The sequence below is a fragment of the Rhincodon typus genome, chromosome 10, assembly GCF_021869965.1.
Source record: "Rhincodon typus isolate 14 chromosome 10, sRhiTyp1.1, whole genome shotgun sequence".
Lineage (NCBI taxonomy): Eukaryota > Metazoa > Chordata > Chondrichthyes > Orectolobiformes > Rhincodontidae > Rhincodon > Rhincodon typus.
The window spans coordinates 3,211,786-3,228,479 of NC_063341.1; the positions used below are offsets into that span (position 1 = coordinate 3,211,786).

General features: G+C 45.7%; 1 protein-coding gene across 3 annotated transcripts in view; it reads left to right on the forward strand.

Moving 5' to 3' along the window:
* The first annotated feature begins 4,380 nt into the window (after positions 1-4,380).
* LOC125484273 (uncharacterized protein KIAA1614-like) overlaps positions 4,381-16,694 on the forward strand; it is a 54,913-nt gene continuing 42,599 nt past the window's right edge. For all 3 annotated transcript variants that reach the window (XR_007263110.1, XM_048602321.1, XM_048602320.1), the window contains exons 1-2: positions 4,381-4,548; positions 12,006-13,029. Coding sequence is in view for 2 of the 3 variants with exons in the window: in XM_048602321.1 (XP_048458278.1) it covers positions 12,060-13,029 (970 nt within the window). In the remaining variant the exon portion in view is untranslated. The remainder of the gene's footprint in view (positions 4,549-12,005; positions 13,030-16,694) is intronic.

The following is a 16,694-nucleotide window of genomic DNA, read 5'->3' on the forward strand; positions in this document are numbered from 1 at the left end:
TGATGCATGGTTTGCTGCCTACATCCACAGGTTTTAAGACAGACTGGTCAAGGAGAAGACAAGGTCAAGAACTGTCTTTAGGCTTGGCTTCTTTTACTGTTTATTACATCTTAAAACTAAATATTACAACACATGGTATTCAGAGATAACCTTATGCTTGAATTATTGAAAGGTTATTTCCATGAACTATGTCTCCCAATGCTTGTCAGTCTGCTTCATATGTTTCTCTTTATCCCTCTCTTAACTCCAACTACACTGTACTATTTACACTTAGTGAGAAGCAGCTCTGTGACATCATTGTAAGGTTGTTCTAGGGTCTCAAGGCCCTTACAAAAGCAGCAATCTGTGTAGGAATCTGACAGCTCGGTATATTGGTGTTTCTTTAGAATTGCTTGCAAAATGGCCATTCATATTATCTTCATCATCAAGGCAATGTAACATTCTCAGAGGAATTTAATATGGCAGCAAAGTAGTTGATACAGATTGTAAGTCTTCCTGAAATTTCCTTTTTCCCTTAGTGTTATCTAATGGTGGAGCCACCATATTGACGGACTAGCCAAGCCTAAAAGCAGAGCACCGCCCCCCCAACACATGGCTCAAGGAAGCTAACTGGCAGCAATTGTCAATCAGCATTAATTGGTACTTCCTCTATGGCAACAAATCCACCAATCAGAGCCCAGTTGTCAACCAATCAGTTCTCTTCCCTCATGCAGTATAGATTTTGGTTTGCTCCTTAAATTGATATTCTTTTAAATTGTCCTGACTGCAAATTGAGTCTAAGATATAAAGCTTGAGCAAAATATGGCTTTTTTCAGCAATACGCAAGTTCAATATCACCAAATGATTATGTTATTTAAATTATCCACACTGATAAATGCATGTGACACTACAACACTTGAGGCCTACCAGTGTCTGTCCCCCAGTTGAAATAATATTAGGCAAAATTTCTAAATGCAAAGGCACCCATACTGCCCACAATGTCCTGGATAGGGTATTTAAGCACAGATACTTGTTTAGATCAGCTAACATTGAAGAGCACAAGATCAAGCTGTTCACTGCTTTATACCAAGGATTGCTATGAAAACATAAGACCGTAAGAAATAGGAGCAGAATTAGACCATTCGGCCCATCGAATCTGCTCTGCCGTTTGATCATGGTTGATATGTTTCTCAACCTCATTCTCCTGCCTTGTCCCCATAACCTTTGACTCCCTTACTAATCAAGAACCTAACTATCTCTGTCTGAAATACACTCACTGACCTGGCCTCCACAGTCTTCTGCAGCAATGAGTTCCACAGACTGACCACCCTCTGGTTGAAGAAATTCCTCCTCACCTCAGTTCTAAAGGGTCATCCCTTCACTTCGGTCCTCATCTCTCCGAGTAGTGGAAACATCTTCTGTACGTCCACTCAATCCAGGCCTCTCAGTATTCTGTAAGTTTCAACCAGATCCTCCCTCATCCTTCTAAACTCTGAATATAGATCCAGAGTCCTCAACCATTCCTCATATGACAAGCTCTTCATCTCTGGGATCATCCCTATAAACCTCCTCTGGACTCCCTCAAATGCCAGCACATCCTTCCTTAGAGATGGGGCTCTAAACTGCTCACAATATTCCCAATGCGGTCTGGCCAAAGCCTTATACAGCGTCACAATACATCCCTGTTCTTGTATTCTAGCCCTCTTGAAATGAATGTTCACATTACATTTGCCTTCCTAACCATTAACTGAACCTGCCTGTTAACCTTAAGAGAATCTTGAACTGGGACTCCCAAGTCCCTTTGTGCTTCAGATTTCTGAAGCCTTTCCCTTTCCTACCAATGTACATTACCTCACACTTTCCTGTGTTGTATTCCATCTGCCACTGCTTTGCCCACTCTCCTAGCCTGTCCAAGTCCTTCTGCAATGTCCCTGCTTCCTCAACACCACCTGTCCCTTCACCTATCTGTGTCATCTGCAAAATTAGCAACAATGACTTCAGTTCCTTTCTCCACATCGTTAATGTATAACATGAATAGTTGTGGTCCCAACATGGACCTCTGTGGAACTCCACTAGTCACTGGCTGGCATCCTGAAAGACCCATTTATTCCCACCCTCTGCTTTCTGCCAGTCAGCCTATCCTCTGCCCATGCCAGAACCTTGCCCCCTAACACCATGGACTGTTATCTTATTTAGCAGCCTCCTGTGGAGCACCTTGTCAAAGGGCTTCTGGAAATCCAAATAGATCACATCCACTGGCTCTCCTTTGTCTAAACTGGTCATTAACGCCTCAAAAGAATTCAAACAGATTTGTCAGGCTAGTAATGGTGTACAGATGATGTCACTGGGTGAATAACTCAGACCCCCAGTTCTAGGCACATGGGTTCAAATCCCACCACAACAGCTTGCAGAATTTAAATTCTGTCAGTAAAATCTGGAATTTTGATTTCACTCCGTTCCTCTCTCTCACTTTTGATGGGTTACATTGCTGTTAGTGGGGTTTGCATGTAAATTAATCAATAGGAGAACAAGGGTGATTTACTGGTGGTGGTTAATAGATGAAAAAGAAATACCATGGGTGATTCAGTGATAGGAAATGAAACTGTTCAACTGTGTGTGAGAGCACTTCTGGATATAGGAAGATGAGCTTGAATTAAAAGCTGATCTCAGTAAACGTAACCATGAAACCACCATGAATTGCTATAAAAACCCATCTGATTCACTAATGTCTTTTAGGGAAGGAAATCTGCCATCTTCATCTGGTCTGGCCTACGCAGGGCTCCCGACCCACAACAATGTGGTTATGGGAAGGATGTTATTAAGCTGGAGAAGGCTCGGAAAAGATTTTCCAGGCTGTTGCCAGGAATGGAGGGTTTGAGTTATAAGGGAAAGGCTGGGACTTCTTTCACTGGAGCGTAGGAGGTTGAGGGGTGACCTTATAGAGGTTTATAAAATCATGAGAGGTATAGATAAGCTGAATGGCAGGTGTCTTTTCCCTAGGGTGGGGCATTTCAGAAGGCATATTTTTTAAGGTGAGAAGAGAAAGATTTAAAAAAGACATGAAGGACAACTTTTTTTTCACAGAGAGAGTGGTTCGTGTGTGGAACAAACTTCCAGAGAAAGTCATGGATGCAAGTACTATTACAACGTTTAAAAGAGATTTGGATAAGTACATGAATAAGAAATGTTTGGAGGGATATGGGCCAAGCGCGGGCAGGTGGGACTATTTTAGTTTGGGATTCTGGTTGGCATGGACTGGTTGGATCAAAGGGTCTGTTTCCGGGCTGTATGACTGTGCCCTGAAATGGCAGAGAGAGAGTGCTGCGTGTTTGGACTAAAGAGTTCTGTTTGGACTAAAGAGATCTGTTTGGACTATATTCACCAGAGTTCAGAAGAAGGAGGGGGATCCTGTAGAAACCTACAAAATTCTAACAGGACGAGAGAGCGTAAACACACGAAGGATGTTTCCAATGATTGGGGATTCCAGAACCAGGGGTCACAGCCTGAGGACATAGGGGTGTTTTAGGACTGAGGTGAGAACAAATGTCTTCATCCAGAGTGTGGGGAGCCTGTGGAAGTCTCTGCCACAGAAAGCAATCAAGGCTAAAATATTGAATGGTTTTCGAGAAGGATTTAGATTTAGTTCTTAAGACGAAAAGGATGAAAGGGTATGGGGAGAAAGTGGGACTGAGTTTGATGATCATATTGAATAAGGGAGCATTTCCTACTCCTGCTTCTAGTTTCTGTTTCTAGGTTAATGAAGAATGGGCAACAAATACTGGACCAGCCAGCCATGCCTTCAACCCAGGAAAGAAGAAATAAATGATATTTCTAGAGATCATCACTGTTTCCTTCTGATTTTAAAAAAAGATGAGAAGCTTTCAGAGGAATTTCAAAAAAAAGCACTTCCCTATTCTCCACGCCCCATCATGTTCTCTTCCTGAGTTTTTGTCTTGCCTACAGCATTGTCGGGGACATTGACTTTTAACCCCGCAGACTCCAGGCCAATTCTGGGGCTCCACTTACAGGGGAGGATTGCAATGGGGGAAAGGGTGTGGGAGTTTAACAGACTCTCAAACTGCAAAAGCCAGCCAAGCAACATGCAGAGAAAGGCAGGTCTATCAGAGTGGGAGGGAGGGTGGCAGCCCTGATTTCTGGAGGTCCTCGCCCAGTTAGGGAAGCTCTGCCCCAGGCAGGGTTTAGAATTACAAGCCCAGTTCCTGAAACTGACACTCATTAAGTTTCAGCAGCAACTTCAGGCTGAACTCTGGTCCGCCGGCCAGCTGTATGCTCCACTCCGTTTTGCCCGTCGTCATAGAGACCAGTTAGATTTACACACATTTTTTTTTGCCTTTTATAGTGTTTTTTTTTCCCCTTTGGGTATTAGTTGGGTGCACTGGAATGCAGCTTGAACTGAACCAGTGTCTCTCTCTCTCTCTCTCTCTCCAGTAGTCTTGCACAGACACACACACGCACACACACACAGGCGCTAGAAGTCGAGTTAAAAAGGGATGTCGGCTAAGTATTCGGTGATGGTGATTGAAAGAGGGCCGCCAACAGGAGCTGAAGGTGGGTCAGCATCTTACTGTGTTCCCAGGACGAGAGACCTGCAAAGCCTGGTACCTGCAGTCACAGTCAGGTTGGGGGTGGGGTGTACAGTTTGTGGGAGGCGAGCACACTTTTACTGTGTTTTTAGTGAGAGTTTATAGTCAATAAGGAATCCCACCCCAACAGCAGGAGGCTCAGGTAATAAAACACCGCTGTGACTTTGTTTTTTTTAGAAACAAAGGACAGTCAAACATGGCATGCTTGATTATGGCAATATCCTTAGGAATGTTTATTTAATCCCCCCCTAATGTTGGAGCCTTTACAGGGCTCCACAGAAATTCAATCAGACATGTAAAAGTTAGACTTAAGACCGACTGACTTGCAAAGAGAGGGCCTGTGGGGAGTTCTGAAGGGAACAGAGGGATTTGGGAATGAATTCTGACCAGAGGCAAGGTAGGGAACAGAGACATTAGGAAGCCCTAGTCATAAGATTGAAAGGTTTGAGGTTCCGCTATGAATTACAGAGATAGAAAGGGGCATGGGCTGCGCAGCGAATTAAAATATCCGAGTAGTAAATGTGGACGGTTTGTTGTCAGGTCAAAGCTAGGGCCTTGTTGTGGGTCAGGGTCAGGCTGAATTTTGCTGGGTGGAGATATTAAAATCCTCTCAGGTGAGTAAATGTGTGGCCTAACCCCTAATTGCAGGCCTGCTCCGATATCACAGGAGGTGGGCCTGTTCTGCTTGGCATTAGCAAATGGTTGCACCACCAGAAGGTGAGTAAATCTCATCTGTGGAGCCTGAAGGGTCGTTGCCATGGCCCTAATGCCCGTAGAGATGTAGGTGGCCTGAGGATGATTGAAGAGGAGTCCTGTCAACTTGTGCTATTCATTTTACTGAGGCCTGAAGCTCAAATCTCGGGCCTACTGGTAAGAGTAGGTCATATTGTACACAGGCCTGCAGTGCTAGAATGGCCAATCTGCCCAGTAACACCCACTGTTGATGACCTTTGACCTGGGAGCAGTGTAGAAAAGAACATTTGTAATTCCTATAAAAGATTATTTTTTGGAAAGGATTTGTATAGAAGTAACAGCTACAAAAAGTGATGATTTCTTCACTTGGAGGCGTCATTCAGTAAACTAACTGAATCATAATGAACCGTCAACCTCCTCATTTATTACTCCAATATTTCAATTCCCCACTCCTTCATCAACCCTCCCCAACTCTGATGAACAGTCATCTAGACTCAACATTAGCTTGCTCTCTCTCTATCTCCACAGAAGCTGCCTGACCCACTGTGATCTCCAGCACTTCTTTTGTTTTCAGTACAGATTCTAGCATCTGCAGTAATTTGCTCCTATATTCCGTAAGTTTAGTTATTTTGGTTTAGTTTAGTTTATTTTGGTTTGGAGAAAGGGTCACTCGACCTGAAACGTTAAACCCTGATTTCTCTCCGTAGATGCTGCCAGACCTGCTGAGCTTTTTCAGCAATTTCTGCTTTTGTTAGTTATTTTGGCTTATGGTTTCCCCGTGGGGACTGAACATAGGGGACACCTTCTCCTGTTTAACACTTCAATTGTTTACACTCACGAAGTAAAGCCCACCCCCACAGGCAAAATACAATCACAATGCATCAGCAGTTTTTAACAGGAATGATTCTGATGCGGTAAAATTGGTTTCAAAGATGCAAAAAAAAGATTGCAGGAGGGAAAATGGAAAGGATAGTCAGAAACGAGATCTAAACTTTTGATATAAATTTAAAGATTCTGACCTGGCAGTGTTCATGTGATTTATGTGGGCAGCGTGGTTTTCCTGAGGCTGATGTTTAATGAGTTTTGGATGCAGAGAGAGATTCCACAGAATCCCCCTCATTTTGAGTGCGGTGTAAGGACGTGGAAGTCACTAACACCAGAATTTCATCCAATTAGCGTGCAGCAGGAAATTGTAATTACACAGCCAATGTCTTTTGGTGCATTCTGACAGGAAATTCTAGAGTGTGCTGTTTTAGTACTGTAGTCCAGTTACTAAACCATTCAGATATATTAGTCTTTCTCACACATCCCTTTTCACGGGTACAATGGGACCTTGATCAGATGGGGCAATGGGCAGAGGAGTGGCAGATGAAGTTTAATTTAGATAAATATGAGGTGTTGCATTTTGGAAAGGCAAATCAGAGCCGGACTTATACACTTAACGGTAAGGTCCTGGGGAGTGTAGCTGAACAAAGAGACCTTGGAGTGCGGGTTCATAGTTCCTTGAAAGTAGAGTCCCAGGTAGTCAAGGTAGTGAAGAATGCATTTGGTACGCTTGCCTTTATTGGTCAGTGCATTGAGTGTAGGAGTTGGGAAGTCACGTTGCGGCTGTACAGGACATTGGTTAGGCCAGTATTGGAATACAGCGTGCAATTCTGGTCTCCCTGCTATAGGAAAGATGTTGTGAAACTTGAAAGGGTTCAGAAAAGATTTACAAGGATGTTGCCAGTGTTGGAGGGTTTGAGCTATAGGGAGAGGCTAAATAGGCTGGGGCTATTTTCCCTGGATTGTCAGAGGCTCAGGGGTAACATTATAGAGGCTTATAAAATCATGAGGGGCATGGATAGGGTAAATAGATAAAGTCTTTTTCCCAGAGTAGGGGAGTCCAAAACTAGGGGGCATACGTTTTAGGTGAGAGGGGAAAGATTTAAAAGGGACCTGAGGAGCAGCTTTTTCATGCAGAGGGTGGTGCGTGTATGGAATGAGCTGCCAGAGGAAGTGGTGGAGGCTAGTACAATTACATAATTTAAAAGGCATCTGGATGGGCACATAAATAGGAAGAGTTTAGAGGGATATAGGATAAATGCTGGCAAATGGGACTAGATGAATTTAGGATATCTGGCTGGCATGAACAAGTTAGACCAAAGAGTCTGTTTCCTTGCTGTGCATCTCTATGACAATTCCAATGGTCATTGTCAGGAGCCTAGTCTATCAACCTGATGGAAACTAGCTGCCAAGTGACCCATGCTATTTACTGTGTGTGTGTGGGGCCATTGAACAATGTGCAAGGAATGTATGACAGGGAGCAAACTGTCATGTTCTACTTTTTTAGAACATAGAACAGTACAGCATGGGACCCAGGCCCTTCGGCCCATTGTGCCTGTGCTGATCATGATGCTGTTCTGAATTAATTCCATCTGCCTGCCTATTCGTCTATTCCCTACCTTTTTAAAAAGTTGCTTTCGTATATGCTTCTACGACCTCCCCTGGCAGCATGTTCCAGGCACCTTCCACCCTCTGTGCAAAAAAAGAAACTTACCTCGCACATCTCCTTGAAACATTTCCCCTCCATACTTAAACCTATGTCCCCTACTATTTAATATTTCTCCTCTGGGGTAAAAAGACTCCCACTATCCATCCTAAGAATCTTCCACAATATTTTGCCAACAGCTGATGTAAAGCTCACCGGCCTGTAATTTCCTGGACTTTCCTGGTTGTCCTTCTTAAATAAAGAAACAGCATTGGTTATTCCCCAGTCTTGTGGGCCTTGCCTGTGGCTAAAGAGGATATAAAGATCTCTGTCAAGGCCTCAGCAATCTCCTCCCTTGCCCCCTTTAGTATCCTGGCATAGACCCCATCAGGCCCTGGGGATTTAACCACCTTAATCATTTTCAAGACCACCTCCTCCTCAATATCAATATGAGAACTCCAAGTGGATAGTTCAATTGGAAGAAAATAAGCCTGCACATATATTGCACCGTTCCAATGTGATTGATAGACACAAAAACAGAAGTTGCTGGAAAAGCTCAGCAGGTCTGACAGCATCCGTGAAGGAAAAATCAGAGTTAATGTGATCTTTCCTCAGAACCGTTCTGAGGAAGGGTCACTGGACCCGAAACTTTAACTCTGATTTTTCCTTCACGGATGCTGCCAGACCTGCTGATCTTTTCCAACAACTTCTGTTTTTGTTCCTGATTTACAGCATCCACAGTTCTTTCGGTGAGTTATAGACTTTGTTTGAAGCGCAGATGCTATTGTAATTTGCCTCAAGGTCCTGCAAATATTAATGTCTAAATGAACAGCTGATCTGTTTTAGTGATGCAGCCTGGAATCACTATGGCACTGGCCCACTGTACGCTCCAGTCTGATCTGCTCCCCACCCTATCCTTGTATCCCTGCAGGTGTGGGTCCCTCAAGTCCTCATCCACTGTCCTTAGGAAATCATTGAGCTTCTCTACTTCCACATCATTGAGCTTCTCTACTTCCACCTCCCTCATGGCCAGCCTGCTCCAGATCATTAACACTTCCTTATGGAAAAAAGTTCTTTCTCACATTCCCAGTGCATTTCCCAACCAAAGCCATACAGCTGTGTTTTCTAGCCTCTGTAACTTCACATTATTGGATCAGTTCTTGCTTGTGTACTGTCGAGCCTCACTGGTGTATCGTGCTGGAAATCAAGACCTGCTATTCTTGGATTTGTCAGAAAAGTTAAAGGATTTATGATGTTCCCTAATTTACTCGATCTTCAGACTCAGGTTGATAAACAGCGTGGACCGGGTTTTTATACTGAATAAGGATCACTATTTGTTAAAAGTAATTCAACTCAATCAAAACAATTACAAACAGTCACCAAATAACATGACTAATTAAAACTCTAATTTCCTTCAAAACTCTCCTTACACACATACACGCACTCGCTCTCACTCTCGCTCCCGCACTCACTCTCGTGCTCTCGCCCTCACCTTCGCCCTCACGCTCTTTTTCGCTCTCACACTCTCTCTCGTGCTCTCTCTCCTGTACTCGCACTCACGCTCTCTCCCTGCTCGCTCTCGCTCGCTCTCACACCCACCCACCCACCTATGGCTACAAATCCGGATGAATTACATCTTGCTGATCCAGAGGTTCCTTCCTGGCTTACCTTTTCAGAATGTTTCCACTAATTCTCAAACGTCGCAGGGTGGTGAGTTCATTTAAATGTCACAGTTTACAGCAATTGCTGAAGGAAAGATAAACTGGTTTTCTTCATGTTTAAAGTCAGTCTTGACTACAAGAGAAAGGAAGACAGTTGCTGGGCAGGGTGGATGGTGTTGGTGATCAAGTCCCTCTCTGCGACGTGTTCCTAGCTCCAAGCTGCTCAGTTACCTGACAACCAATCACACGGCTGTTGGCAGGCAAAGAGCTGTTGTCATTAACAACTGTTCACTAGTCCATTGACCAATCAACTTTTTGTTGCCAGCCAGCCAGCCAAATGCACTACCTTCTCAAAACCTGTGTGCCTCTGGCAAATCGCGCCTCGATCTCCTTTGCTTCAATGAGAACAAGACTAGCATCACCTTGTCATTAAATCTCTCCTAGTCCTTCTCTCCTGGTCTATATTTGTCTCCTAAACAGCATAAAAATAGATTAGCTGGTCATTAGCATGAGTCATATGGGACCTTAATACATGCAAATGACAACAAAGTCTACATTTGATTTGGTTTATTATTGTTACATGTGCCTAGGTACAGGGAAAAGTTTTGTTTTGCATGCCGTACAGATTATACCATACAAAGTGCATAAGGATAATGGAGCAGAGGGAGGATATAATGTTACAGGTAGAGAAGGTACACTGAGGCAAGACTTTAGAAGTAATTGGCTGCAAGGTGCTTTGGGATCCTATATAGTTCTAAAAGGCACTCCCTGATTTATAATCAGTGACTCCTATTTCTAGATCTTCAGACCAGATCCTCTTCATATCTGCCCTGTCAAATCCCAGCAGGATCTTATACGTTTCAACCAAATTATTTTCTATCATAGTTTCCATCAAGCAGTGACAATCAGTGATTTTGAAAGGAAATTGAAGGGCATTTACAGGAAGTAAACCTGGAGGGCGAAGGGGATACAGCAGGGAAATGGCTCTGACTGGATTGCTTGATCCAACAGATTCGATGGGTTGCGTTGGAAATAATTGAGTCTGTGACTATTAGCGCCACCTTTTACTGTTAACATAGTGATTTACTTGTGGATAAAAGACCAGGCTTAATCCAGTTCATCCTGAGGGTCACATATTGCAACAATAATGGAGCCATTTATTCATCGATTTGTCCTCAGCAGAGTCCGTGAGGAGTAACCCCAGGGATGGGAAGGTTTGGTAATCTTGTGTCTGCAGCCAAATGTTCTTCCACAGACCTTAGCACACAACTGTCCAGTCTCAAATCATTCTACTTCCAAAATATTCATTGGTGAGGTGGGGTCTGAGGTTTTCCCTGGGGAAGGAAAGATTGAGAGATTCACTAGAAGTGGTCGGAATTATGAGAGGCCTGGACAGAGTGGACAAGGAGAAACTGGTCCTATTGGGGGAAGGATTGAGAATGAGGGGAAAACCGGCTTAGACAAATTGACATTTTTCCAGTGAGTGCTTAGTGTCTGGGATGTACTGTCTGAGAGTGTGGGGGAGGCAGGTTCACTCGAGTGGTTACGTTCTGGAATGTAGTGTCTGAGAGTGTGGGAGAGGCGGGTTGTTGAGGCTTTCAACAGGGAATGGGATGATGATCTGGAAAGTAAGAATGTGCAGGATTCCAGGCAGAATGCAGGGAGAGCACTGAGTGAATTGCACCTTCAGAGGGCCAGTACAGACACCCATGGGCTGAATGGTTTCCTTCCATGCTGGAAGTAGTTTGTTATCATGTGAGATATCTCAAGTGATTTTTGATTTTTGAAAGCAACCTGTTTGGACGTTTAACTGAGCACACTTTGGGGCAGCTGAAAGTTGCCCTTGGGTCAACTTGGCTCAGAGGTATGGTCACTACCATTGCACTATAGAGTCTGTACAAGTTGATATTTAAGGCATTGTTAACTGGCCTGTTCAGAAATATTGTGACATACGTCTGGAGTACGCAGGACCTGAACCCAGGCCTCCTTGCCTGGAGGTGGGGACACTCCCACTGTGCCACAAGAGTCCTCAGTGTGTTGGTATTTGAATGAATTGTTGTTACCTGCTTCCACTTGGGGGTCTGTGTTACCTGCTCACAGAAATGACGCTTCAGTACACCAAAGCAACATTCTGGAACTGCTGAAAATGTTAAATAAAGAGAGAAAATGCTAGAAATATTCTGATGAAGGTTAACAACCTGAACACTTTTTTTTCTCTCTCTCTCTGTCTCTCTCTTTCCCTCTCTTTCCCTCTGTCTCTCTCCCTCTCTCTGTCTCTCTCTCTTTGTCTCTCTCTCACTGTCTCTCACAGTTGCTCTCTAACTATGACAAAATTTCTTTCATTTTCTGATTGGATTACTTTTTCTGCCAATTGGTTTTAAATTTGCCTTGGTTCTGTTACAGATAGTATACTCTGGCTGTGCTATTCTGTGCATGTAGTAAATATAGGAATATATCTGCAGACTAGATGGGCTGAATGGCCATGTTTTGCACTGAGCTGAGTCTCTCTGACTCGATGACAAGTTGGGGTTCATGCAGTCGAGCAGGGACTGCCTTCCTTATTGGCTGTCTGATGTTCCCTCTCTCCCTTCTTCGCAGGTTGGTTGCATACGTTACAAGCTGCCCTTATCAGAGACCCTGGGGTACATCGAGATGGCAGAGAGTGACATTGTGCCTGGCGGGCAGAGACTGAGGTTACGTGAGCGAAGGGGTACCGCAGGCCCCAGTGCAGCTCGCAAGGGGACCGGGGGTTTGGGTTCAGCCGGGCAGTGGGAGGACGATGTCTGCTCGGCCTCCTCCAAAAACCAGCCTGGTCCCGGTGCCCCAGCCCTCCCAACCAATCAGCAACTCCAGACAGGCGCGAGATCATTGGGCAGAGCTGCCATCCCACAGGTGGAGGGCCGAGATTGCCCAGATCCGGGAGTAGGCCGGGAACGCGGACAGGCCCAGAAGGACAGAGGGCCAAGATGCACCTACTTAACAGATAGTGTCCTGGGCTGCCAGGAGCCTCCGGTCGACAGAGAGGGGAAGGCTCCCAAACAGGGCACGGATCCGGGATTAACGGGTAGGGAATGGCCAGGAACGATCAGCTCGGGAGATGCGCCTTGGCCAACCAGGGAGAAGCCTCCTCTGAAACTTACTGCCAAGAGCTGGAGGCCTCCAAAAGGGTTCTGGAAAGTTCTCGGAAGGGAAACCGCTCCTCCGGGCAAAAGGGCGGGTACCTCTCGTGACGTGATTGCCCGGGAGGAGACCGGGAATGCCAACATCTTGGAGCATCTGAGCAGCCGCAGCGGCGTCGGCTCGAGGGCTGCGCTGGTGGGGTTGCCGGGGGCCGACGTTTTGGGGAGGTCTGCCGCCGGGCCGGAGAAATGGAGCGCGCGCAGGCTGGGCCAGCTGGAGGCACTGTGGAGGACGGACAGCTGGGAGAGCGTGGGCAGTAACCCTGGCCTAGTGTCGCTGAGTGAACGGGTGGAGATGAACCGCTTCCTCCTGAAGAGAATGCCGAAGGCAGCTGACTGGCTCGAAGGTCAGTCCCAGGAGGACCCCACAGCCCATGTCTGCCAACGTGAACCCCTCCTGATGGCAGACCACACCTTCCCTGGAAACGAACTCATCAAACAAGGTAAGGTCTTCCCTACAAGTGTCTCGAATGTTAATCCACTGTCAAAAGTTATTAACGGAGGCCTTTTGCCCAGCACTATTTCTCTCTATTACTGACACATGGTCGTCTGTTTGAGTGGGAGCTGTACGGGATTCTCTCCCGGACACCCATTCCCATCAGGGTTTGGACTTTGGCCATGAGCCTTGGGACCAGATCATCCCCGGTGCCAATTACAATCGTTTAGGTTCGATACAAACATTTAATTCATTCATGGGATGTGGGGATCTCTGGCTAGGCCAGCACTTATTGCCCATCCCTAATTGCTCAGAAAGTGTTTAAGAGCCCAAAGGGCTCTTAAAGTTAAGGGTCAACCACATCGCTGTGGGCCTGGAGTCACATGAAGGCCAGCCCAGGTAAGGATGGCAGATTTCCTTCCCTGAAGGACATTAATGGACCTGGACTATACATCCTCACACCCCACTTCCTGTAAAGACTCCATCCCATTCACTCAGTTCCTCTGTCTCGGTCGCATATGTTCAGATGAGGCCAACTTCAACAAGGGAGCCTCCAAAATGTTCACCTTCTTCTTCAACCGAGGATTCCCCAGCACCGTTGTCGACAGGGCCCTCAACCAGGTCCGACCAGTCTCCCGCACTTCCGCCCCCACCCCTTCCCTTTCCTCCCGCAACAGCAATAGGGTTCCCCTTGTCCTCACCTACCATCCCACCAGCATCCACATCCAGAAGATCATCAGACACCATTTCACCACCTCCAGTGAGATGCCACCACCAGACACATATTCCCCTCCCCTCCTTTGTCCACCTTCCGTAGGGACCATTCTCTCCGGGACACCTTGGTCCACACTTCCTTCATCCCCAACATGCCCCCCACAGCCCTATGGCATCTTGCTCTGTAACATGCGAAGGTGCAACACCTGCCCATTTACCTCCTCCTTCCCCAGTATCCAAGGGCCCAAACGTACCTTCCAGGTGAAGCAACACTTCACCTGCACTTCCCAGAATCTGGTCCACTGCCTTCGCTGCTCACAATGTGGTCTCCTCTAAATTGGGGAAACGAAGTGTAGGCTGGGTGACTGCTTCGCAGAACATCAACGTTCTGCTCGCAAAAAAGACCCTGAACTACCTGTTGCCTGCCACTTCAATGCACCACCCTGTTCACTGGCCAACATCTCTGTCTCTGGCTTGCTGTAGTGTTCCGGTGAAGCCCAACGCAAGCTGGAGGAACAACATCTCATTTTCTGCTTCGGGACCCTGCAGCGCTGCGGACTCAATATTGAGTTCAATAATTTTAGGGCCTAAACTCTCCCATGTCCCAGTCCCCCACCCCACACACCAGGCCTTGTTACCACATAGCCTGCCATTATACGCCCTCAGTTGTTAGTCACTAACAGTCCCCATTAACAACTACTCACCCTCCCAGCCCAATCGTTAGCAACTCCTTTGTCTGTCCAACTGTCTTTCTCTCTCTTTGGGCTCTATCCTATCATTTACTCCCCACCCTACCCACCTCCCCATTTTCTGCATATAAACTGATGTTTTCCCAGCCACCATCAGTTCTGAGGAAGGGTCACCGGACCCGAAACGTTAACTCTGTTTTTTCCTTTGCGGATGCTGCCAGACCTGCTGAGCTTTTCCAGCAACTTTGATTTTGTTCCTGATTTACAGCATCTGCAGTTCTTTCAATTTTTGTTAATGGACCAGTGTTCACTAATTAGTGTTGCTTGAATGCAGGGTGAAATCCTAGACTTGCGTGTTGTGTGCTCAAAGAATCAAGCTTTGCTGCAGAATCTCTGGGAGTCACTCACCTCCCCAGAGGTTTAAAGGAAATATTTGAATTTATGTATCACCTTTCACACCCTCAGGATATCCCAAAGCGCTCCACAGGCAATAGAGTACTTTGGAATTGTTGTAAAGTAGGAGGTGCTGCAGACAGTTTGAAAGCAGCAGGTTCCCACCGATAACGCTGACCTTGTGACCAACCTGACATTTGTAAGTTTTGACCAGGCTGCTGGCACAAATTGCCCTGCTGTCCTTCACAAATAGCCATGTTTTTGATTAACGATAGTGTGAGAGGGCAGACCAGGCCTCAGTTTAACAGCTCAGCTGAAAGGCGGCGCCTTGGACAGTGTAGCACTCCCCACTTAGTACTTACATAGGGTCATACAGCATGGAAACAGACCCTTCGGCCCAACCAGTCCATGCCGACCATAATCCCAAACTAAACCAGTCCCACCTGCCTGCGCTTGGCTCATATCCTTCCAAACATTTCTTATTCATGAACTTATCCGAATGTCTTTTAAATTTTGCAATTATACCCGCATCCACCACTTCCTCTGGAAGCTCGTTCCACACACTAACCACTCTCTGTATATAAAAATTGTCCCTCATATCCTTTTTAAGTCTTTCTCCTCTCACCTTAAAAATATGCCGCCAGTGTTGAAACCACCCCACCCGCCACCCCAACCCAGGGAAGAGGCAACTACCTTTCATCTTATCTATACTCTTCATGATTTTATAAACCTCTATCACCCCTCAACCTCCCACGCTCCAGTGAAAAAAGTCCCAGTCTATCCAGCCTCTCCTTATAACTCAAACTCTCCAGTCTTGGCAACATCCTGGTAAATCTCTTCCAAACCCCTTCCAGCGTAATAATACCCTTCTTGTAACAGGGAGACCAGAACTGCACACAGTACTCTAGAAGAGGCCTCACCAACATCCTCAACCTGACGTCCCAACTCCTATACTCAATGGTCTGAGCAATGAAGGGTCAGCCAGGATCTGTCAGGACCTGAGCCTATAGTCTATCTGTCCAGAGGCAGGAATGACTGAATCACTGATGTCACACTCTGGGTTGTTCACCATTGCACAACTCTCCCATTTGCAGCCAAGGCCCACTCAAGCAAGCATTGTACCCTTTTGTGATTCCCATTTGTGGGGAAATTGGTGACTTCTCTTTGTAGATGGAAGTGTGAACAGCACCTTGCTTTCTCTGTAGGATAAATAACAAGGTGTAATGTAGTAAGGTAAAGTCAGAGACCTGGGAAGGTATAAAGGGTGAGAGTGAATATGTAAATACTTAGTCTCAGCAGTTTGGAGGATGGGAAATGTAACCCCACCATTTAAAAAGGAGGGATGGAAGAAACAGGGAGATTACAGACCAGCCATCCTAACATCAGCAGTAAGGAAAATGCTGGAGTCTATTATAAAGGATGTGATCCATGGGCCACACACAAAGTCAACTCGGATTTATGAAAGGGAAACCATATTTGACAAACCTATTAGAGTTTTTTGTAAGGATATAACTAGAGGGAGAACCAGTGGATATGGTGTATTTAGAGTTTCAGAAAGTTTTCAATAAAATAGGAAGTTAGCGTGTAAAACCAAAGCACAAGGGCCTGACGGTAATGTAGCGGCATGGATTAGAAATGATTAGCAGACAGGAAAAAGTAGGAATAAATGGGACTTTTCCAGAATGGAAAATGGAAGTAATATAGCATGGGTCAGTGTCAAGTTGTCCACTCAGGTGTGAAATATCAGAGGTTTATTTAAATGATGATAGATTGGGAAATGTTCATATGCAAAAGGCCTGGGTGACCTTGAACACCTGTCACTTACAGCAAACATGCAAGTGCAGAAAGCTGTTAGGAAGGCACCCAGAATGTTGGT